At 40.9% G+C, this 25,102-nt stretch overlaps 1 protein-coding gene across 1 annotated transcript in view; it reads right to left on the bottom strand.

The window, feature by feature from the left end:
• Positions 1 to 691: 691 nt before the first annotated feature.
• Positions 692 to 25,102, bottom strand: part of PDC (phosducin) — a 40,262-nt gene continuing 15,851 nt past the window's right edge. The window contains exons 2-4 of the mRNA XM_089515814.1: positions 8,352 to 8,438; positions 6,642 to 6,805; positions 692 to 4,689 (exon numbers count right to left, since the gene is read on the bottom strand). Of these exons, the coding sequence (XP_089371940.1) occupies positions 4,162 to 4,689; positions 6,642 to 6,805; positions 8,352 to 8,415 (756 nt within the window). The 5' untranslated portion in view covers positions 8,416 to 8,438 and the 3' untranslated portion in view covers positions 692 to 4,161. The remainder of the gene's footprint in view (positions 4,690 to 6,641; positions 6,806 to 8,351; positions 8,439 to 25,102) is intronic.

Raw genomic sequence — 25,102 nt, 5'->3', positions numbered from 1 at the left:
TGGCAGTTAAAATGAAATAGAGCACTAGAACTGTATAATTTGACCAAGGCACCTAGTTAATTTATACAAGTACAGATTTCTACTTCTTTTTGCAGAATTTTGATTTTTACGTGTCACCTGTACATCTAGGCCTTTTCAAATGTGCTCCACTGGAACAAAGTGGGAACTTGCATGTGGTATGACATTGTATTTTCATCACACATCACTTTTCCCTAAACCTGCTGAAATCCTGATGAGTGGCATGATCAAAAATTTAGTTTAATTTTGATTAGTCATGTGTTTCTACCTTTGAGAGTGGCAGTATGTGGGGGCTGGTCTGGCGCCATGTGGATACTGTCTTCCAACAATTTTAGGTTAATGAATTTCCCGGAGAAATCATGCTATTGCATGTTTGGACAGCTGCTACGCTTAGCTATTACTTTATAACCACTTATAATTAAATCTATGAAACAATGTTATGTTTTCTAGGGAAGGCTGGGATGTACTTAAGTGACCTTTATGTTTTATGTCTCTTAACGTTCAAACCAATATCTTTAGTACTTAATGGAGCCAAACCTAGTTTGCAGTTAAAAACACTAACCTTGCACGTCCATAAGATTTTTCTCCCTCCCTCCCTCTTTCTTTCTTTCTTTCTTTCTTTCTTTCTTTCTTTCTTTCTTTCTTTCTTTCCCTTCTGATCCCTATGCTATACACATACAGGCCTCCACTTCCTTACAACAGCCTTGTGGATACTTCTTTGTTATCCTTTTACAGATGAAGAACTAAATCTAGGAGAAGGTCACACAAGTAACTGAGAGATTGACTGGGGTGAGAGCTAGACTGGGGTAATGTAGATGTTAAACTACAGTGCAGAGTGCTGGGTGATGGTAATACCATCCATGATCTATACTAAATAGGTAAAAATAGCATAGAGGATGAAGGGAGGCAGAGATGCCTTTCCTCTTCTGAGAAGCCAGTTCCACCAGCCTTTTCCTACTGTCACTTGGTGGCAGTCAATATCTCAGGCTATAAGACAAGACAAAGAATGGAAGAGGAGCCAGACCAGCAGCTTCTGGATGCACATCTTGAGCGTTCCACATTCTGGTTGGTTATCAGAAGAACTTGGAAACTGGGAATCAGTACCCGAGTTTCTTTTTTCCTTATTCCCCCCAGTTCCTTTGCTTTTTGTGTCATGCCTTTCAGACTGCAAGCCTGATGGAAGGGACTCTCCTATTATTGATCTTGTAAACCACCCAGGAGCCTTTTTTGGATGAAGAGAAGGGTAAAAGTGATTCAGATAGTGGTCTTTTAATAGTTCAAATTCCCTACAGCTCCAACACTGGTTGAAGAAGGCCTGCAGCAAACAGATGATTAAGCTCAATTTTGGAAATAACATTTATATCCCAGAAGCCTGACTTCCTAATGGTTGTTTGCTCTTCAGAAACAAAATAAGTCATCTTGGGCTATTCTTTTAAGAAAAGATCAAAAGCCTTTAAAATATGCCTTTTTGTATCCTTTATTAATGATATCACCACAAATTATAAAGGTTTAGTAATGAACAGTTTAGCAAACACCAGTGTTAATGTAGCATGCAGCATTACGTAATAATTAATACAGAAATATGCTTCATCTCTTGCAAAATAATTATTTTCTCTAAATTCACAATGATTAAATGCCAAATATGAGCTTTAAAATCTGTTCTATATTTTCTATATGGCTTGAAAATATCAGTTACCTGATTAGTTTTCAGTAATGTATCATTTCCAAACAGGTGGTCCATCAGGCAAGTATTCTCTATTCAGATTATTCAATTTTTTAACTGCTTTTAACTAAGTACTAGCGGCTATAGTGGTTCAACTGCATGTTGTTCTGAGAGCTTTATAGTCAAAATGAGACTAAAATGTTTACTGGTTTACACAAAACCTATCACCTGCTTCATTTGTAGCTTTTCAGTTCTTTTAAAATGTAATTACACTTTAATCTTCAACTGGACTCATCTTCAGCCTCCATTTTCACCTACCTGTTTCATTCATTACATGACAGTCTCGATGGGCCCATACAGACAGGCCAAAATAAAGCTACGTCAGGTCACATTGGAGGTATGCTGTTTAAATTATGCATGCGTCCTAAGAGTCTGGAAGCCATGCCAAAGCCACGCTCAAGTCCTAAGGACTGGAGTGTGGCTTTGGTGAGGCTTCCAGACTCTTAGGACGCATACATCATTTAAACCGGATACTTCCAAAGTGACCCGAAGCAGCTTTATTTTGGCCTGTCTGTATGGGGCCAAACTTTCATCTATATAGTACTTGTTTCTGAGATTTTTCTTAGAAGTGGTGCAGTCCAGTTAAATGTATTTTTCTTGAACTGTCATATATGCCAGGTGGTCTCCTTAGTCCAAAACCTGTTTCTGAAGTCCTTTATGGATTGCCACTCACAAACCATTTGATGGACGTTCATTTATCTTCCCAGTTTCTTATCTTGATTGGAAAGTTGGGGGTAATGTCTACCTTAATTTCGATTACTCCTACAGTGTATGTGCTAAATAAGTAACTAGTACCTCTTTAAGCTCTTCAGGATTTAAATCCACTTTCATATCTTATACAAAAACCATGAATTAATTAGATGAATGCCTGAAAATCTGTGTGGAGTTTTTTTCTGTACATTGCTGGGATCACAAGAAGAGATACTTCTGACAATGGAAGTAAACCAAAGGAATTGTTAAGCAACAATTGTCCTGAACTCTGGTCCACGATTGGTCTCCACCAGGCTATAAGGTTCGCCTCAATATACAGTTCTCATGAACCAATTTCTCTTTGCCCTTACTTTGGTTAATTGCCTTGAACGTCCTCATCTCCCCACATGTACAAACCTTCATTTAATTACATTGTCAAATTCAAGGCTGGAGAACCTTTGGCCTTGTAGATGTTGCTTGACTACAGTTCCCATCAGCTCGATCCAGCATTGTTGATAGTAAAGAATAATCTTACATCTGGAAAGCCACAGGTTCCCCAGTTCTTTTCTAAGTCTTCTTGATTACTATCTCATCAATTTCCTCATCATTACAGAGGGTCATCAAAGATTTCCCAGTGCTTCTGCAGGGCTAAGTACTCCAATCTCCACCTTCAGTGGATTTGGTCAGCTTCTTATCCTTGTACTTCTCCTCTACTCCTGAAGGCTGCTTCCACACTGCAGCATTTATGCATTTGGATATAAATGCTTCAGTGTGGAAGTGTGCAGTTAACTGTCATGGCTCCATCCTATAGAATCCTGGAATTTGTAGTTTGTTGCGGCACCAAAGCTTTCTGACCGAGAAAACTAACTATCTCACAAAACTGCAGATCCCAGAATTCCATTGCACCGAGTCATAGCAGTTCAAGCAGTGTCAAACTGCATAAATTACACAGTGTAGATGGAGCAGAAGACAGCTACATACGCACCAGCTTATCCGTGTGGCACTCTGATAGCCTCTTGCCTTGCAGCCCTATAACTGAGTTCTGCACCAGTGTTTCCTTTCCGCCTCTGCTTCTTTTCTTTCTTAGCTTTTTCTAGAAATGAAAAGAAATGTGAAACCAAAAATTTTCATTTCGTGGATTTTGGTGCACCAGACCAGGCCCTGTGCATATACACCTTTGAGTAGATACATAAATGTGCATACATACACCCCTCACTAATTTTAATCACAGTATCTGTACATTCCTATTGACTTTTGTGTGATATGTGCAGGTATATATAGAAGCTGCTGATTATGTATGCAATCCTATACGCTTTTTCCTGGGGGGGGGGGGGGGAATCCTATTTATCTCAGTCAGACTTATTTCTGGACCTCTGTAAGAATGCACTGCCATTTATTTAATTTATTTTGTTACATGTGTGTACTGTTTGCATACAGGGGCATAGCTGAGTGCCCAAAGGCAAGAGGCACAAATGGGCTCCCCAAGTGTGGCTGCTACTGCCATCTTGACTACCAGGGTCGGGACTGAGGGTGAGGTGGACAGTAGCAGAAGGCCCACATTGGTTGGACGATTTCAGGGGCGATTCTCCTGCCAGTCCAGTAGCAGCTACACCCCTGTTTGCATACATAGCATATACATGCAGCTTTCACTAAATGGGTCCATATGCGATTCAATTGCAACAGGTACTGAGCAGGGATAAAAGGTGCAGGCGTATTTAATATCTTGTCAGCTACTCAACTTCTTTTTCATCTGTGTTGCCGTTCCCAAGTGCTGGGATCTCCTTCTCAGGCAGTAGCCCATACTCATTCAGAAACATCTCTACATCTACAGCAAAAAACTCTTCATTAAATTGGTCAGTTACGCTAATGAAATTGCTTACGAGCTCCCCAGCTCTGTACACAAGAAGTGTTGGGAGAACATCAGTGGAGAAACGATCTCCGGCCCCCGTGTTGCAAGCTTTGATCTTGCAGAATTTCACGGTGGAGTATTCTGCAGCAAGACACATCAAGCTGTCGTTGAGTGCCTCACAGCCCTTGACACCATCTTCATAGATATGGACAATGATTGTTATGGTTTTCCGCTCCTTCTCAACAGCTTCCAGGAATTGCTCCCCATTCTGCAGCTCAAAGAGGCAACCGTATTTGGGCCCAAAACTCAACCGCTCGTGCATGTCCAGCATACAACGCTTGCGGTATTTCCGTAGGCAGCTTTCATCTTCTTTATCATCATTAATTATCTCATACTCCTGTATACTCATCTGCAAATATTTGGAAAAGTAAGTGTATTAAAGGTACTTATTTACTCCCCAAACAACTCACCGTCATATGAAACAAGAAAATGATTTCCTTAGGAATAAGAGAGGATCATTTGATCTTAATTCTTGTATCATTAATTATATTTTGTTTAATGTGTATCTATATGATCTTGGGTGAGTCACACACTCTCACCCCATTAAACCCTTGATAAAATTAAGGATGTCATAAGTTAGAAATGGCTTGAAGGGACACAGCAACAACAATAACAACAGCAGCAACAGCAACTGTTGTATTTGTATTATTTAATACTCCTCTCCCATTGTAAAAAGCAATTTCAGGGGGCAATTTGTAACATATTTTGTTCTGTTAATCAAGCATACTGCTAAATACAAAATAAGCATATCAATAAAGAAATCCTGAGCAGCAAATGAGTATTTGGGTACACATGTTAATTGCCATAACTATGTTTATGTACATCAGAGAACTAAATATATCACAGTTGTGACCACTCATGTTCTAAAAATCTTCATAGCTTAATTTAACCAGGCATTGGTAGAGGATGGCCATTTTTGATGTTCCATCTCACCTTTTGAAATGTTGTCCTTTTTTTTCTTCAGGATTATCAGGAGTATATGTTAAATGTCAGAAGGGAAAACCATCTTACACAGGGACCTTTGCCATCCTCCTTCTAGGGATAACACATATATGATAGGAGCAATGGGAGCTTGTGGCTTTCATGTCAGTGTAGAACACTTAATCCACCTGAGGATTTAAAACTTTAAAGGAACTATCCAAAGTGCTGAAGCACACATCCAAACAGGTTCAGTATGCTTGGCAATTCTTTTACCTTTTAGCTAGACTAGATTCACAGCTCCAATGACAATGGATGTGGAACTATGGACTGCACAGGTTAGCAATAACCTACATGCCCAACAACCACACACCCCTGTTACCCATAGCTAAGATTCTAGGTCAGTTACTTAGTTTGGTATATTTAGTTAAGTAGCATCTCCTGGGCTAGCCCTCCTAATCCTGCCTTACCAAGCATCCGTCATTGGAAGTGACACTGCAAGTGGGAGCCCTGGTGGTGCAGTGGTTAAATGCCGGTACTGCAGCCATTCACAGCCACAAGGTTGTGAGTTCAATCCCAGGCAGGCCTCCAGGGTCCACTCAGCCTTGCATCCTTCTGTAGGTCGCTAAAGTGAGGACCCAGCTTGTTGGGGGCAGTTAGCTTATACATTATAAACTGCTTAGGGAATACTTAAGTGCACTGATAAGTACAGAAATGTACTTACTATTGCTACTGCTATTGCTATCTGTTCTCTTGTCAGTCAGGACGAAGCAGGTTGATGTTACATTTCCGTCCTGCCAGCAATCTCCAGTGAGACTATCAGAAGCAGTATCCCTGCTCCAGTTTCCCCTGTTTCTGGAGATCACCAGTGTGAGGTGCATGGAAACATCAGTCTACTGTATGCTTATTGTTAGGAGAACAGAGCTCCACCACTTGCGGTAGCTGAGGTCTGGTAAGGTAGTAATGATCTCTGCATATTCCCTACATTATGGCCATGATTGTGAATGCATAAGGACCATAAAAATGAATCAGCTCTGTATGCATAACTCTAGGTTATGCATTCATAACTGTGGTCATGAAAAACTACATGCATACAGACAGCTCATGCAATGATGTGGTGGCAGGGATGCTCCTATTTGGCTAGGATTTCCCTGGGTGTGAAGGACCTTTATGTCTTCACATTCATACATGTGTAGATGTTTTCACATGCATGCTGGTTGTATGGGCAATGGGAACATGACCACGGGGCACATTGGCAATGGAGAAGACCTGACTCTTATCCCAACATGTGTTCCTTATATGTGTAGGACCATTTTCTAAGCTACTGAATCCACTCACTCTGTTGAATCTCTTCAGTTATAGTTTGTTGTTCTTTCTTCTTACCTTGCGACTGAATCGCTCTCTGGTGTCTTTATCATCTTTACTGTGAGCCCGATAGGGTGAAGACATTTGCCTGATGAGGATCTCTTTCTTGCTTAGAGGAAGGGCATCTCTATCTTTACTCTCTAATTTAAACTTCCTCCAGTCGTTGATCACCCCTTTAGGTCCTAGGAGAAGAAACTGGTGTTACTTCATATTGTTTGAGTTATTTTCCAATATAACTTCATTTTTTAAAATGGACTGCCAGGTTTCATTGGTTCTTAGGGCAGAATTTGAAGGGGAGGAGACTAGTTAAGAAAACCAAAATGCCACTGCATAAATTGGGGGCTCCCAGTAACTGGGGGGGGGGGAACCTTTTAAACAAGGGAAATCTCTGTAAAAGCACTTCAAAATATATGAAAATGAGCAGATGATTAGCTAATATACAACCTAATAGATCAAAACAAATTGCAAAATATTACTATCATGGAAAAAAAACTACCCCATTGCTTTTTTAAAAAAATGTTTATTATAAAATATAAATCATTCACTGTGGTTAAACACAAAGCATACTTTTGTTCCTTATTAAAGGAACATTCAAGTTGCAGATTACCAAAGCAAACTGTGGTGAAATGAAATGCTTTTTCATTAAAGCACAACTTTATGAATACTTCAGTTTTTTAAGGTGACAAAACGGGTATTAAAATACGAAATGCTGAAATATATGTCTAAAATGGCCTTATGGAAAATGTAACAGTGGGTGTGATAGATACACCCACCCAATGCATCTGTGTGCATATGAAGAACGTTGCCCTGAAAAGGGGCACAAAAGTAACAATGCTGTTGATTGCATGATTGTTCCATTCACAACAACAATGGGTTTCTGCAGCCTGAAAAAGTTACACATGGAGAACATAGGATTATGTGATAATCAATGGCTCCACAAAAATGGAATAAACAAACTGTGGCTATTACACAGCAAATGTCCAGTGTGGAAGCACCCCTTGTGTGGAAAGGGGCTAGCTGGATAGGGAACAGAGCCTGACTATGCTTGGAAGTTCAGGGTATATAATATAAGAAGGGCAAGAGGGAAGCTAATAGCAAACGCTGTAAGCTGGGAGAAGAAAAATTTAGCCCCTTTGACTCTGCTCCCAGCTCTATTTTGATTCAATATGCAAAGGGTTCAAAGAACCAGCCCAAAACTCAGAAGCTTTAGATTAAATCCTCAGATATTTCCAAAGGACTTTTCATTGGCATCTCAAGCAGTGGCTTCACTAGGGTTGGTGTCAACTGATGCAAGAGTTGTGACCTAAACAACTAGCAAAATTAAAATTATACATTTAAATTGCAACATCATGCGCACTGCCTAAATGCATTTACATGGACATAGTTTCATGTAGTTAAAGTTAAAATTTGGTAAGATTTGGTAAGGGTGGGGGGTCTTCTGGGACAGCATTCAAACATCACAGTATCAACTAAATACACTGACACTTCCAGTGCTGATGGGATTGTATCCAGTGGTTGTGTAAATGGAAAACAACTTGTACCACTGAATGTTTATTTCCACTCCTTTTCCATACAGTCCTCTGTATCTTCATAAAATCTTTCCAGTGGATCAGGGGATACCTGCAAAAAAGCCTCACTTTTCAGATGGTGAGACATATGTATATATACTTTGTACTCATACCTTCTGGAATCACAGAATCTTGCTTTGCCTTGCCTTTGCTTCCTTACCTGTATGTGTAGCCTCTGGTGCTTCAAATTCTTCTTCCAAACTAAGCTCTGTATGTTCTTCCATTGTCGTGACTGGATTTGCAGATGCTGGCATAGTCAAGAAAGCAAATAATGAATATACTGAAAAGATGAACTGCAAGTTGCTAAAGAAAATTAGTACATGATTTTCTGCTGCTACATTTTGTTAGATATGCTTATGAAATCATAATGAATAACACTTTTGTTGAGATGTCACAAACGGGGCAGGGAGACAGAACAACATATTCAGTTCTTAAAAGGCATGACAAGAATGACTCTGCACTGCAGACTGATTAAATTATGATTAATGATACAGTCGCCCACCACTCCACCATGATATTTCTTGGTCTTCACATTTCCATAACTTCTTCGTGTATTTTATATCCATATATCCCACCTTATAGCCACCTATGGACACAGCAAAGTCACGACTGGGTTTGGGCATGGTGATATCTATACTAGAGGTTACAGCAGTACATGCTCATTTCCTACAACACTTAGAGTGTGGCGGACAATTATAGATCTCCAGATGTTCGCAGCCTGTAATTCCCAGCATAGTCAATGGAGAGCTATGCAGTAATTGTAATACAAAAGACCTCTCACAAGGCATTTAAGAAGTTACTACAAAGATGGTTCTGTGTAACATAGAATGCCCTAAATATATTGAAGTCAGGGATCCATAACTGCTGGATGTATCTTTTTTTGCTTCATAATTGGCTAAAGTGCAGTTCACTTCAAATGCAGAATCCCCTCTTCTCTATCATTAGTTTTTTTCTTGGGAAGAAATAGAAGATCCTGCCAACACCGAGAACTGCTCTGGCAACGTCAACAGCTTGCTGGATTTATCCTTCCTATAATTTTCAGAGAAATACATGCCCTTCAACACTTCATTGAGGAAAACCAGGAAACTGCAGCAACTGAAGTCTACTGAGGCAAAAGGGCAGGAGAAGAGGAAAAAATGGGACATTTTAAAAGCCATTGAAAAAGTGGGATGACAGAGGAGAAATTGGGACTGTCCCTGCCACATCAGGACAGTTGAAGGGTATGGAAATGATAGTTGGGAGAATGGGGAAGTTTTTTTTTTTGGTAATGAATATATGGAAAGATGTAACAACATCCAGACCAAAGCTTTGACATTCTTGTTCTTCTTGTTCATTTTAGGCTTAAATCCTTCCCATATGCTTAAAGAGATGCTTCTTTTGTTTTCTTCTTTTAAACCAGGAACTAATACAATAAACTGAGAGCAAATATGTCCCCTTCTTACATTTTTAAAGCAAAAGGGAATTGTGCTACCAGGAGGCACAAAACCTGTTATAAAGATTAAGTCGTTTGTAATAATAACTCCATGGGGCCAATGTTGGCAAAGCTAGACACAACAGTACTTCTGTATTTTACAAATTACATTTGTATCTACTTTGTCAATCAGTGACTGTGGGAGAAGGGATTTTTTTTGGGGTGGTGGTGGTCAAAAGTAACTTGGAGTGAAGAGAACTCTTGACTCTCTACATTCTGATAACTTCATGAATTTTCCCACCAAAGCTCAGTTCCACACATATCTGGTACTGAAAATGGCCTGAAGTAAACATATCAAGAGTCACAGAGGTAGGTCTTTTCATATAAGTGAGAACTCCACTGTTAAACAAACCTTTAGTTAAAAAATTAGATTAGATCTTCTCCTTATTTGTAGGTGAAAAGGCCAAACACATGAAGAAGTACCTCTCCCCCACCATGGCTGGTGTGGAACTTGGTGTGGTAGGATTAGCAATAGATCTACTCTGAGATATAAGTGCTTTGAAAAAATGATCACAAACAGCCTGAGGCATGCATTGCAGAATCGTATGTATAACGCTCCAAATCTATACAGTAGTAATGCCTTGATCTGATGTTGTCCTGTGCTTTCAACTTGTTTCCAGCTTACAGCAATCCTACCATGGGGTTTTCTGGGCAAGATTTGTTTAGAGGAGGCTTTCCATTGCCTACCTCTGAGGCTGAGAGAGTGTGACTTGCCCAAGGTCAACAAGTAGCTTTGCATGGCCGAGCAGGGATTTGCACCCTGGTCTCCAGAATTTTTGTTTGATGCTTAAACCACTATAGCTCTCTAAAGCCTTGATACCTAGCCAAAAAATCAAAAACTAAGCAGAAGCATCTTGGTACTAACTTTTGAAAATCTTTTCTTCATCTGGCACAAATGCTTTAAAAACATGTGGTGGGTGGGAAGAGAGTTGAGGGGAAATGACACTGTTGAAGCCATATGTCCTACCAGATGGTGTATGAGGATGGTATGGTAAGCAGACCCTCAAAACAGACTTCCTCTATTGGCCCTGGGCTTGTTAAGACCATGAAAAGCTATAAAAACAATATATTAAAAAATGATCCTGCATTTGGGAATACAGGACCCCTTTGAATCACAGGTTACGTTGATGGAAGAGAACAGTGAGCTCCCTGTTTTGCACCTTTATTCTGACAACTAACATTTGGAGATGTATTGCGGTGCCGGGTCAAGCAAAGGAAACCAACAAGGTAGTTTTGTCTGTTGCTGGAGTGTATAATCCTGCAGAAAATAATGTCCCAGGGCAAGATAGTATAAACTCTTCTTCTTCCAGTATTGGATGCCACTGTTTAGCAGGCAAACGTGGTATTATTCAAGTCAAATCAAGTCAAGGCTGTACGTGCATAGTTAGACTTAAGTATCATTAAAAATAAATGGAAATTGCTTCCAGCTAAATATGCTTAGTTTTAAAATGAGGTTTAAAAATAGCTTAAGAAAGTTATGAGTATTTTCAGGTTCTTATGAGGTGTGGGGGTCTGAAGGTGAAGAAAAACAGGCATTTAAAACTGAGATTTTCAAAGGCAAACCCAGCCCTACATTATGTGAATAAGGATAGTTGCTTCAGGCTGCAAATGATGGTGTGGAAGGAATTGTATGGGAGGACAGAGCAGTGTTTGCCACATGCCCCCTCTCCCCCTTAGTTTTAGCCTGCTGCCCTTAGGTATAGTGAGAGACACAGTCCTGCTTCCAGAACTGAAGAAAGACCTGGTCTGGTCTGGGTGGGCTTCTGTACAAGGAATGTAGGTGAGGAAAACAGTACCTTGTACTTTACCTTAGCAAAATGACTTGGGCTGGTCCAGTTAAAAGCGCACTTGTTTGATCTGGCTTACTGCTCTGTTAGACTGGTTCATATAAAAAGATGCATATAAAAATATTTCACGGAAGCCGAATAACACTATTAAGTGTATTTTTAGCTGGAACAAGTGTAAACAGGAGAAAACTGGCTACAGCCAAAACAGATATGTCTCTTCAGCCTCATATGACTACTCATCATAGTCAGACAGTTTTAAATTAATTAGATTTCTTTTACTACTTCCTTCTACAAGTCCTAAGGGAATGCAGGCTTTGAACTGCTGTTAGAATAGGACTCCCATATACCTTGCAAAGCACATGGTTTCCATAAATAAATAAATAAATAAATAAATAAATAAATATCTATCTACGTTCAGTTGGCATCTCCAGATAAGACTGGAGGACAGTCCATTTTGAGTTTGAGGAACCAATGACCCAACACAATGTAAGGCGGTTTTCTGTGCAGTTCTTATCCTCAAATCCTTCCAAGATATCTGCAGCTGTTAGATCCTAAGCAGAAGAGAAGTTTTGGCATTCTCTTCTGGTGTTTTATAATTTTTGAAAACCAAGAACGCTTTAGTGTTTTATGTTGGCAGAAGTTCTGTTTGATGTACGCTATTTCAAGGAGGACAGCTGCTTTGTTGTGTTCCTTCAATCTCATTTCAGACTACATGTGGCACAGTGTATCTCTGTATAGTGTATAGTCCAACTATATATTATACAGAATGTAGATGACCCTCCATATCCATGGATCTTTTATCCATGGATTCAACCATCCACGGCTAGAAAATATTTTAAAAATATATAAATTCCAAAATTCCAAAAACGTAACCTTAATTTTGCCATTTTATATAAGAGACAACATTTGAATTCACTGTTGTATCTAATGGAACTTGAATATCCACAGATTTTGGTATCCACAGGGGAACCTGGAACCAAATCCCAGTAGATCTCAAAGGCCCACTGTACATGGGTGCTGCCCTACATCTCTGACCCACATCTCCACAGTAAAACATGCTGATTACCAATCCCCTCTACAGTTCCCAGACTTTGACCTCTCAAAAAATGTCAACTGAATGGTACCAGAATGTTTGTTACTGCTATATGTTACTATGGGTTAGTGGCAGCTATACATGCCCCATAATGCACCAGTGGAAAACATGTTGCCTCGCTTTTATAGGGCTGTAATTCACATCAACAAATCTTTGTTGTTATTGCATGTCTTCAAGTCATTTTGGACTTATGGCAACCCTAAAGCAAACTGATCATGTGGTTTTCTTGGAAAGATGTGTTCAGAGGAGCTTTGCTTTTTGTCTCTCTCTGCGGCTGACTTGCCCAAGGCCAAGGATTAAAAATTCAAAGTGTTGGTTATGACCTATAAAGCTTTATCTGGCTTACTTTCAGGCTCTCAGACCGTATTTCCACCTCTGAGCCTGAACATATTTTGAGATCTTCTAAGTAGACCCTTCTCTTTGTCCCACTACTCTCATAAGGAACCTTCTGGGTGACTACTTCCAGGCCCCCCTGAATCTCCCTTCCTAAAGAGGCTCAGTTGGCACCTTCCTTGCTATCCTTTCATAGACAGGTGACAGCTTCGCTGTTTCAGCTAACCATTGAAGACTAATTGTTCATGGAGAAAAGGCCTTTAATAATATTCTGTATTATCTACATTTGTTCTACTTTTTAAAATGTGCCTGCTTTTAATTGTTCTACTTTATTGATTAATATTTTTTTTAAAATTTGTGCAATGTGTACTTTCAGCAGTATTCCTGTTAACTTCTGAAAGTCACTATAAATCCCAGGACTGGGGGAATGGTTGCATAGTAGTAGTAGTAGTAGTAGTAGTAGTAGCAGCAGTAGTAGTAGTAGTAGCAGCAGTAATAATAGTAATAGTTGTAGTATAACAGCATATGGAGGCCTACATTTTCCCATAACATCTGTCCTGGGCTTGAATGACATCCTCCAACATTTCACATGAAAACTAGGACATGTGTGGCCAACTAACAACATAGAATCATAGAATCATGGAATCATATAGTTGGGAAAGATCTCAAGGGCCATCCAGACCAACCCCCGTGTCATGCAGGAACTCTCACTCAAAGCATCCACGACAGATGGCCATCCAGTCTCTCCTTAAAGACCTCCAAATAAGGAGACTCCACCACTCGCCAACAGAGCATCTTCCACTGTTGAACAGCTCTTACTGTCAGGAAGTTCCTCCTAATGTTGAGGTGGAATCGCTTTTCCTCTAGCTTGCATCCATTGTTCCATGTTCTACTCTCTGGAGCAGCAGAAAACAAGCTTGCTCCATCCTCAATGTGACACCACTTCAAATATTGAAACAGGGCTATCGTATCACCTCTTAACTGTCTCTTCTCCAGGCTGAACATACCCAGCTCCCTAAGTTGTTCTTCATAGAGCATGGTTTCCAGACCCTTCACCATTTTTCCAATAGAAATAACTCCATTTTATAATCACTAGTGGAGAATATACGGCAGAAAGCCACAGTGCACACCACTGAAAGATTCCAAACACTTTCCTTCTGTATAGGACAATGGAGAGAGTAAGGAGAACACATCTGCCTAAATCATATGACATTCTGAAAGGGTCTTGGCTGCTTTGGTTTCAAAACGCATTACTTTGGCTCTGCCATTTCATTTGAAGATTCACCCCCCCCCCCTTCTTTTCCCTATTTGGTTGTTTGTTCTGCTGACCTGGGCTCCAGAAAGTTCTCTTACCTTTTCTAGCTTGCCTAATAACCAAACAATATCATGCACTTCTTTCCATCCTAATACTTCTTCTGAGGTAGCTGGCCTTCCTGTTTTGCTGAGTGTGACAAAGGGACAGACACTCATTCTAACAAACTGTAATGACCCACACAACATGTTTTGAACTTCAGCACTGATAGGGGAATCTGCTGAATTAGGCTGACTGAGGCTAATGATGAAGGGCTGATGGAGGCCAGATGGTTGTGGAAAGCTGTTATGGGTAAATTCCTATATAACAGTATACAAACGGTCCTTTCAAATGCCATCTTATCTAAAAATACAGATCCCTAAACATCTCAGAGAGGCATTCACCCGAGCAAGATTCGACCAACTTGATACCATGGTAAGACATGGGAGATTATCGCACTGCGTTCTGAGACCGTTCTCATCACGTGATGAGAACGGAACGCATTTGAGTATACCGCACGTATGTGTTCCAATCGGGTTCTCAGAACGCTTAAATGTGTTCCAAATGTGTTCCAGGAGGGTACAGATATGAATGTGTTCCCAGAGAGCTGAAACGTGATGAGAACGTTTCAACAGAGGTGTGTGCGATATTCTTATCTGTTCTCAAATCCGTTCTCTCATTCCTCCGTCTCCTGATTGGCTGAAAGAATGACAGGCAGGGAGGGAGGCAGGCAGGCGAGCGACTGCAGTGAGGGAAGGGGTGTGTGTGTGTGTGTGTGAGGGGGGAAAGAAGGAGGGAGAGAAGGGAGGAAAGTTGGGACAAGTGAGAGAAGAGGAAAGAAGGGAAAGAGAGAGAAAGAGAGAGGGAAACAGGGGGCCAGGGCAGAGAGCAAGAGGGAGAGGGTCTGGCTGCTTCTGCGGGGGCCTCTAGTGTCATGTCCAGCGGGGCTCCTGTGCTGGCAGCCTGCAGGAGGCAAGGATGGCAGAGATGCCCAGGACCTTCTCCTCCTTCCCTCCAGGAAGGAACCCACAAAAGCTCCTCTGTTTGGAGCAACACACAAAAGCAAGCAAACAACTCCCAGAATTCCATAGCAAAGAGCCAGACAAGAATTAAAGCGGGGAGGGAAGCTCACAGGCCCCACCTGGAATATTGTGTCCAGTTCTGGGCACCACAATTCAAAAAGGAGTGTGTCCAAAGGAGGGCGACTAAAATGGTGAAAGGTCTGGAAACCATGCCCTACAAGGAACGACTTAGGGAGCTGGGGATGTTTAGCCTGGAAAAGAGAAGATTAAGAGGTGATATGATAGCCCTGTTTAAATATTTGAAGGGATGTCACATTGATGAGGGAGCAAGCTTGTTTTCTGCTGCTCCAGAGACTAGGACCCGGAGCAATGGATGCAAGCTCCAGGAAAAGAGATCCCACTTCAATATTAGGAGGAACTTCCTGAGAGTAAGGGCTGTTCGACAGTGGAACACACTCTTTCCTCAGAGTGTAGTGGAGTCTCCTTCCTTGGAGGTCTTTAAGCAGAGGCTGGATGGCCATCTGTTGGGGATGCTTTGATTGTGATTTCCTGCATGGCAGAATGGGGTTGGACTGGATGGCCCTTGTGGTCTCTTCCAACTCTATGATTCTATGATTCTATGAAGGCACACATTACATGCGCACACACACAGGAGGCAAAAGGCTGACAAGCAGCCAAAATGGGGAATTGGGATGACAGCAGAGGACTCTTCTTTTCTAACCGGTTTAAAGAGCTGCTATGGCTGCCGGGGCTCTGCCCTTGGCCCAGTCCCCTCCCTGGCAACTTGCTTTTCTTCGGCTTGAAGAGACCTGCATGGAGCTCCTCCTTCTTCCCAGCCTTGCAAAGGAGGTTTGGGATGTAACTTGCAAGGCTCATCTCTCCTCATTTCTCTTTCTCCCAGCCTTCCTCCCGATCCCTCCTTCTTCCCTCCCTTCCCTCCCTCCTCCTTTCCCCCCTCTCTCTCTCACACACCCCCCTTCCCTCACTGCAGTCACTCGCCTGCTTGCTTTCCTGCCTCCCTGCCTGTCATTCTTTCAGCCAATCAGGAGACGGAGGCGGCTTTGGTGGAATATGTTCTCGGAACGGTTTCAGGAATCGCTGTGCGGTAAAATGCAGTTCTGATCACGTTCTGATCACGTTCTAGTTTACTAATGCAGTAATATCTGTTCCAGGAACGTTCTCATCACGTGATGATAGGAACGTTCTCAGAACGCAGTGCGATAATCTCCATTGAAGATTCCAGGGTATCCCTTATAATGAACGAACTTGTATTTCTGGGGATCATGAAATTGAGGATCTAGCACACATTTTGTTTAGATGTAATCTGTACCAAGTGGAAAGGGATCAATACCTTCATCCCTATATTAAACGAACAATATTCTGGGATACCCACATCAGAATATCATGCTTTATGAGTGGACAAGATTCAAAAATCTCTATTGCCACAGCTTGGTTCCTTCATAAAGCATCACTGTTGAGATCTAGATATGTGGGGATGATTGGTGTTAATTGTAAGGGTGATGAACAGATTTGACATACGATGACGGATGTTTTATGTTATTTCTGCCTCCCATTTAAATTTCAATTTTAATTCTGTTCTACTTTCTATGGTAACTATCTTACATATTACTGTTTAATTGTGTAACCATTTTATTTTTACCTGTTTATTAGTATATCTTTTAGCATATATTGTATACTTTTTAGATATGTATAAGCTGTATACAAGTGGTGCATGTTCTGGTTCTGGTGCATGCTCAGGTTATTCGTATGTATCTATATTGTATTGGGGTTTATTGCACCTAGTGCACTATATTTACATTTTATATATACGTGTGTGGCACTGCTTTAATACTACGTTACTAGTATTTTGAAATGGCCCTCGGGCTATTCAATAAACTGTACTTCTATATAACAGTAGTGGTGTATTCCTGTATTAAACACTCTCAAGTATGTACCTTCAAGTCGAATTTCAGGTCTTTGCAAGATATTTTCAAGTCAAGTCTCAAATTGAGTCTCAAGTCTGGGAACCAACTTTAACAGAAAAAAGGAGGTAGTGGAGGGGTGTGGGGGGGAATTTCAAGAACAGAAACTATCCAGAAGATATGCACAAAGTTAGGGGGCAAGACCTTCAGAGGGGAACAGCAAATGTGTTAGGCAGTGAGCTTGAGGTGGAAGGATTCTTCCAAAGCTTTTCAAAAGCTTTAGAAATCTCCTCCAATGTGCAGCAGGGACAGGTTGCTGAGTAGACCAACCCTTGCTTGAAGCCCATAGCCTAACATTTTTGCTGGTTCTGGAAGAACTTTGATCTGAAGAAGTTAGATCAGCAGTTACTAAAAATACAGCAGTCTTGAGTCAGCATATCATTCATTGCTGAGTTGAGTCCAAGTTGAATCACTGAAGCAATTTGAGTCCTAGTCAAATCTGAGTCCATTGACTCAAGCCTAAATCACTGTATATCAGAGAACAAGTTTACACCACTAAAACATGGATGTCTCTGAGTTGGAGACAGTAGATATTTGGACAACCTCTGCCATTTTTGAGACTTTCAGATCACATGTCAAGCATTTTTTCCTGCCTTGTCTCCAGTTGTATTGAGTATGCAAGTAACAGTTGGGTCATGCCAGAGGGGATAATAGCGAGAAAGATGCTCCTCTCCTGTTTGTACAGCGCTACATTTTATGAAAGTGCATAAAATGTCAGCCAACAAATTGCAAGCCCACAAAGTAACGTTGGATTGAAGACTTTTATTATGACCAAGTAAAATGCCACATGGGGAGAAGGTTTTTGAGTTCAACGTGGACATGGCAAGAAAGTTCCAATCTGCAGTTTGTAAGATGCTGTAGAAGTGCCATTAAGAATGCTTAATTAGGCCAGTTCAGCAGGGTTAATTAGGTCATTTAATTGGCTTGCTCTAAAGGCCAGTGGGAGAGAGAAGCAAGGTGTTCTCCCTTTGAAAATATAGAAGTAAGGCAGTTCTACAAAGTTGTGTTCATGTTATAGTTTGGTGCCAGTTGTAATGCTGGCCTGCAGGATGTTTTTGAACTTCATATTGAGAAAGGAGCAAGCTACTTTTCTTCTGCTCCAGAGACTAGGAAGCTTATCGCATGGACAAAAACCTGACTGCACCCCAATGGGATGCAGCTGGGTTGCAAAACGCAGCTGGGAATTATCACACGTAATTTGTCACCGATTCTCACTGGGCAAGTGCAGCCCGGATGCATCCTGGGTCCCAGGCACTTTTCAGAGGCCATTTTTCAAAGCTAGGAGCTTTCTAACTTTGAAAAGTAGCCTACGAAGTGTGCCTGGGTTCTGGGATGTAACCGGGCTGCTTGCTCGGTGGAATCAGTGGCGAATTACATGTGATAATTCCTGCCTGCATGTATGTATTGTGATTCAACTCTTATTTAAAAAGGAGCCATGCCCTGGTGAAAAGCAAGAGTATAATCTGTCCTGGAAGCAATGGCTCTCCTCTGTTCTCTCATCCTTTCATCTTATAGTATGAGCACAAACAGTTGTGCCTACTGGATTTTGTAAGCTCTTTGGCATTTTTTCCCTTTGCTTAATCTTTTCAATCCTTTGTTGCTTACCCCTAGGTTTTACCCTTGATTTATCCATGGGCCATATCAAAATCCTTATGTTTGTCCCCAAAACCTGCCTTTCACCTATACATGTGACTGACTTATAGACGAGTATATATGGTACTTAATTGTGGTGCATTTGTGTTTTTGCTAAACAGAAATAAGACTGTATAGTATCACACACGGTTTCATTTTCTTGTGCCATTCTTGACTATCCTACTTCATAGAATGTGTTGATTGAAAATACAGGAATTAAATTTATTTTAGTGAACTGGTCTCTTAGTGTTGCTTGTTTAATGGCAGACTTGTTCTGACAATTGTTGAAGAATAACAGAGTTCTCTAACTATTTGCAGAATATTTACTGTATAAAAGTCTGGTGTGTGTTTGGGTTTTTTTCTCTCTCTCTCCTGTGTAAACATGCACACATATACAAAGAATAACTGAATTTTCCAGTACTGCAAAATATATTTCATCATGAGAAGTGAGACCTAAAACAAAAGGTTGCAATGCAAACAGCTCTGTTTAGTTTTCCAGTCAGTCAGCAAGCCATTTGGTCTTCCATATTACTCCATTTAATTTCTCCTTGGCACCTGTTTTCCCACTACAACCTTGTCCAATATTAAAGCCTAATTCTTCTGCTGCTGACAACTAAAATAGACCCACTTCATCTATGATGACTTGGTAAATCACAAATTATGTCATTTCCTTTGATTCATTTGGTCTATTCTGGTTGGGAAAAAGAATGTGATTCAGGCCTCGGCCAGCATTCTGCTCTCTAAACACCAAATACACACAGTTCTCATTAGGTTGTTTTGGGCCCATTCCATATTGGGATTCCCTCCTCCCTGGATTATGTTGTACTTCTGCAGACCTTTTGAGTTCTTCTAAACCAGTACATATCTCCTTCTTGTTTGTGCATAATTCAGTTCTGGCTTACATAAAAAAATCTACTCACCTTTGAACTTTGGATATAGAGGGAATGATTTGGTATTCCTACATTCTTTGATGACCTGTAGGAATTGTACTTCACCATTACAGAACTGAAATCCAACATATTTATTTTCTGAAGTTTTAAAAAGCCAAGGGAACAAGGAAGCTTGATGGTAACTGCATGTTGAAACAGCACATCAAGTACTAAGTAATGAAATTACAGTCCTCCCTCCATTCTCGCAGACTTGGGATTCATGCCCCTTGGTTATCTATGGTGGGTTTTTATGTTTAAGTGAGGAATCAAACTACTATCTCCAGAGTTGTTGTCTAACACCCAAACCACTACATCACACTGTCTCTCATTATAGTTAGTGATGAAAGTAAAATTCAGCTACACGTCTGGTTAATTTCTGCATTTGGAACAGAAATGGTACTATCTTAGCAAAAGAATGTCACCACTGATTTGGCATGGCATACGGTTTTAGGTATGCATTAGTGTCAGTATTCTTAGGTGCTTCACACAGTCTGCCCCAGACAGTGACATGAGCAATTGAAGGACGGCTTCCTATGGGGGCACTCCACTAGCATAAAAATCATTGGTCAAGCAGTTGTGCTTTATCAGAGATTGCTTAAGTATTATCATTTTGCAGGTACACATACACAGCACTCTCTCACACCTTTGACTGTGGTAGGAGCTAACCAGCAATGGGTGAGTTCAAAGCCATAGTGCCCATTATGCAAAGGGGTCTTGTAGCAGCATTGTGTCCAGTGTCAGGATTCTTAGTCTGCTCCAGACTAACTGTGTGAAGCACCTCAAGTAGAGGAAGGGTTTCTGAGTGCAGGAGTTAAGGAGTGTTCTAGGTCAGCCATGAAGATGTTGGCATATTGTGGTGCTATGCATGTGCCCATGGGAGTTCTGATGATCTGAAGGTATATGTTATTGCCAAAGATAAAGTGTGAGAACAAAGCAGCAGACTTTGGTGGGAAGGTCTGCTGTGGTCCCATCTGGAATGATGTTCCTGACAGCTTGTAGTCCATCCTTATGTGGGACGTTGGTGTTCACAACCATAGTGGCTAAGATGGTGTTCCTCAGAAAGTTGTGGGTGGACTATAATTTCTGCAGGAGGACGGTAGTGTCCTTCAGATAGCTGGGAGTACTGGTGGCATATGCACTAAGGATATTTTTCATAATTCCAGAGGCACCAACTGTGAGTGTCCCAGTGCTTGAGATAATGGGTTATCCAGGGTCACACAGTTAGTTTCAAAGGTGCTACAAAATCCCTTTGCATACTGATATTCCAGACTAACATGGCTATGTCTCTGAAAGGTGCCCAATGTCAGAATAGCAGAACAGCAGAGTGTTCACAGGAATATATTTATTGTATATCAGGACTGCACAAATTTATTCCATCCAGTTCCATAATAACACTGGGGATAGAGCAAGTACCTTCATAGTTATGCAGCACATGTACTCTGCATACCAGAGCACTGGAGGCAAAATTGAATAAAATAACGGAACCATTATTATCACTTGCTTTGATTTTATTCTTGATTTTCTTTTTCATTCCTTTTTAAAGCCACTGCTGCTACAAGACCAATTTCTAGGGAACATGTTGCTCAGGGAGCTGGGATAAAGTCAGCAACTGGGTTTGAGGAACACCAAAGGGTGATTATAAAACAATGAAACAAAATGTTTTCATCCTTTTAAAGAAATAGAAACCACCCAGTCTCCTTTTCTGCATCAAGCATGCTTTCTGAAGCCTGTTATTATTTTTTTCCCCAGGAATCTTATTTTAGAAATAATTGGGAAGGGCAAAACTAGATCTGAATTAATTAGATGGCTTATGTAAATATGATAAACTTGTACTTCAAAATACACACACACACAAATGTAGCAGCTGCAAGGGAGCTTGACCAGTGTCAGGACCTTTCAGATGAATCTCACCCTCCCCAAAGCTGCTGTTTGCACTGACAAGTTTCCAGTGGGACCTTACTTAGTTATTTGCTCATTGATTTTATAGGAATATAGTTTTTTTAAAATATGAAGTATTCATTTACCATGGTAGTGTTATTGATAGGATTCTACCTAATAATTTAAAAACACATATAGATCCACCATTTCATGTGGTTTACCCGGCACACCCAGAAAACTTATCACCAAGAGGATCAGTCCTACCATTAGAAAGAGGGAAGCAGCTACCATAGGCAAGAAATTTTAGGTGACATGAAAGGCTAGCAAGTTCCTAGTTATCTGGCTTGTTATTGCTTCATGTTTCCTGGTAGGGAAAAAGAGAGGCATTTTTGCAAGGCTTTCTGCCTTAATAAACCCAAACTATTTGGCTTAGTTTAGGTGCTATTTATCTAAACATAGAGTGCGGAGATTTGCTGTACTCTCTCAGAAAAAAAATACCTTAGTTCAGCCATGAGAATTCATGTACATGTGGTTGCAATCCTCAACAGGAGCAAAAGACTAAACGTCCCTCCCCAACATGGACTGTGTTCCAGTTATAGGTTCTCCTATGGCTGCTATTTATCTTTTTTTTAACAAATTCTTATCATTTCTAATTGTGTGAATAATCTTCTGTTGGGCTTGGTCCTATGATGTAGGGACAGTTTGACAGAATGGGGTCTGGAAAAGGTGACAGTACCCAGTTTGTATATTTGAGGGCTGACTCTTGCCCCTGATAATGCACTTACAGTCCCCATCACCAAGTTGCAAGCTTCTTGTTACTCTGCAGTAGGTTGCCATCATCTGTTGCTGATGCACGCTGTATTCTGTAAATCGCTGTCTCTGAAAATGTTGCCAGATATACATCACAAGGATTCCTACTAGATTAAAGAAGGGGTCATGTGGCTGGAAGCAAAGAAATAAACCTGGGTTGACTGACGTAGAATACTGTCAGCTTCACTTTGATTCACTGCAGCTGACAAGAGGGTTAGTGGATTTACAGAATCTATCCTCTTTAGCGAAGTTAATGCAGTTCCTCATTTGGAATGGTGGAAACATTTTAAATAGTAGCAGGCCAAAGTTTCATGGGTCAATTAAAATGATGTCAGATTGGCCAACAATGTTGATTAGCAGCCCTATCACAAAGACCAAACCACAATGCTCAGTAAATTGGTAATACAAAGCACCATATTACCATAGTTAACTATAGAGAGTGGGTGGGTGGGTATGTATGTAAAAGATGGACCCATCCATATGCTGAAGGATGGTAAGGGACCAGACTCAGGGGCCCACCCCCCAGAACCCATTGTTAGAGCCTACCCCAGCTCACTGTGATGCTTTAAATGACCATTTCACAGATAAAATCTCTCAGATAAGAACGGACTTGGATGCTGGTATTATTGCAGAGGCTATTGGTGAAGTGTCCAGTGACTCTGTGAATAAGATGACACTGGATCAATTTGAATCTGCTAGTACCGAGGACATGGACAAGCTTCTTGGAAGTGTGAAGAAGACAACTTGCCCTCTCAACTCTTGCCCTTCATGGCTGGTCGTCCGAGGAGGAGATGCACTTAGGACTTACCTGAGATATATCATAAATGCATCTCTTAGGGAGGCTATTTTTCATCTTGCTTAAAAGAAACGGTGGTATGACCACTTCTGAAAAAGTCCTCCCTAGATCTCTTGGACATGAACAATTACAGATCGGTCTCCCATCTTCCATTTTTAAACAAGGTGATCGAGAGGATAGTTGCTCTTCAACTCCAAGAGGTCTTGGATGAAACAGATTATCTATACCAATTTCAAACTGGCTTCAGGATGGTATACAGAATAGAAACTGCTATGGTCACCATAGTAGATGATCTTCACTTAAGTATTGATAGGTGCTTTTGGACCTCTCAGCTGCTTTCGATACCATCGACCATGGTATCCTTCTGGAATGCCTGAGGGAATTGGGGATCAAGGGCACTCCATTGCAGTGGTTCTGGTGCTATCTCTCAAGCAGATTCCAGATGGTGATGCTTGAGGACAGCTGCTCCTCTAAAAGGGAGCTTAAATCTGGTGTTTCTCAGGGCGCCATCCTGTCCCCAATGCAGTTCAACATCTACATGAAACCGCTGGGAGAGATCATCCAGAGGCATGGGGTGGGATGTAATCAGTATGCTGATGACACCCAATTATATCTCTCCATGCCCTGGAGCTCAGTGTCAACTAAGGAAGGCATCTCCCCTCTGAATAAATATTGAGGGAGTAATGGGCTGGATGAGGAAAAACAGATTGAAACTGAATCCAGGTAAAGCAGAGGTGTTCATTGTTGAAGGTCCTAATCCAGGTATGGAGGTTTGTCAACTGGTCCTGGATGAGGTCACACTTCCCCTGAAGGACTGTGTTCACAGTTTGGGGGTGCTCCTAGATCCATTACTCCAGATGTCAGCTCAGATAAATGCAAAAGCCAGGAGTGCCTGTTATCAGCTTCAGTTGATACGCCAACTGCATCCCTTCCTGGAACCTGAAGACCTGAAAACTATAGTACACACTCTGGTAACCTCATGTCTTGACTTTTGCAGTGCCCTCTACATAGAGCTACCCTTGCACCAAGTCTGGAAATTTCAACTAATTCAAAATATGGCAGCCAGAGTGGTCACTGGAAAATCTACAGGTGACATATTACACCTATACTAAAGTCTCTTCACTGGCTGACTATTAATTTCCGGGCACAGTACAAGGTGTTGGTTATAACCTTTAAAGCCCTTCAGGGCCTGGGTCCAGCTTACTTAAGGGATCGCCTTCTCCCATATAATTTGCCCCACACACTGAGATCATCTAATAAGAACTTACTGCAGCCAGCCAAAACTAGTCTGGCTGCGGTTACATGGAGAACTTTTTCCTTGACTGCTCCCAAGTTATGGAATGGCCTGCCGGAGGAGAAATGATATATCACCAGTCTTGAAAGCTTTAAAAAGGCAATCGAAATGTATCTCTTCTGGCAAAAAGATTCCAGTTTAACATTCCAACAACCCCCTGTCAATTTAACTAATTATTTAGCAACTGCCCACTGCCTCTGCCCTGCTTTTACTAATTGTTTTAACAACTGTTAATAATTTAATTTAATTTTATTGTGGGTGGGAAGTTTGGGAGGGTTTGGGATACTATGAATTTTATGCTCATTTATTGTATACTTATTGTATTATTCTCATTTATTGTATGCTTATTGTATTTTATGGATGTTTTCTTGTTAGCCACTTTGATCTTTTTGGAAAAGTGGGATAGAAATAATAATAATAATAATAATAATAATAATAATAATAATAATATAATGGTATGAGCTACTAATTGCCACTCCCATGGAGGAGCTCTACAGGTATGTTCTGGTACTGTATACAACCTTTTCAATGGGCAGAGAATATGATTATGGCTGCAGGGCACATCAGTGGTAGAAATAAGGGGCTAGTTCACC

Source organism: Sceloporus occidentalis, unplaced genomic scaffold (assembly GCF_023333645.1).
Source record: "Sceloporus occidentalis isolate IW3139 unplaced genomic scaffold, rSceOcc1.0.p SCAF_3, whole genome shotgun sequence".
Classification (NCBI taxonomy): domain Eukaryota; kingdom Metazoa; phylum Chordata; class Lepidosauria; order Squamata; family Phrynosomatidae; genus Sceloporus; species Sceloporus occidentalis.
Note: the sequence above shows the minus strand (reverse complement) of the source record. Positions and strands in the feature narration are given on the sequence as shown.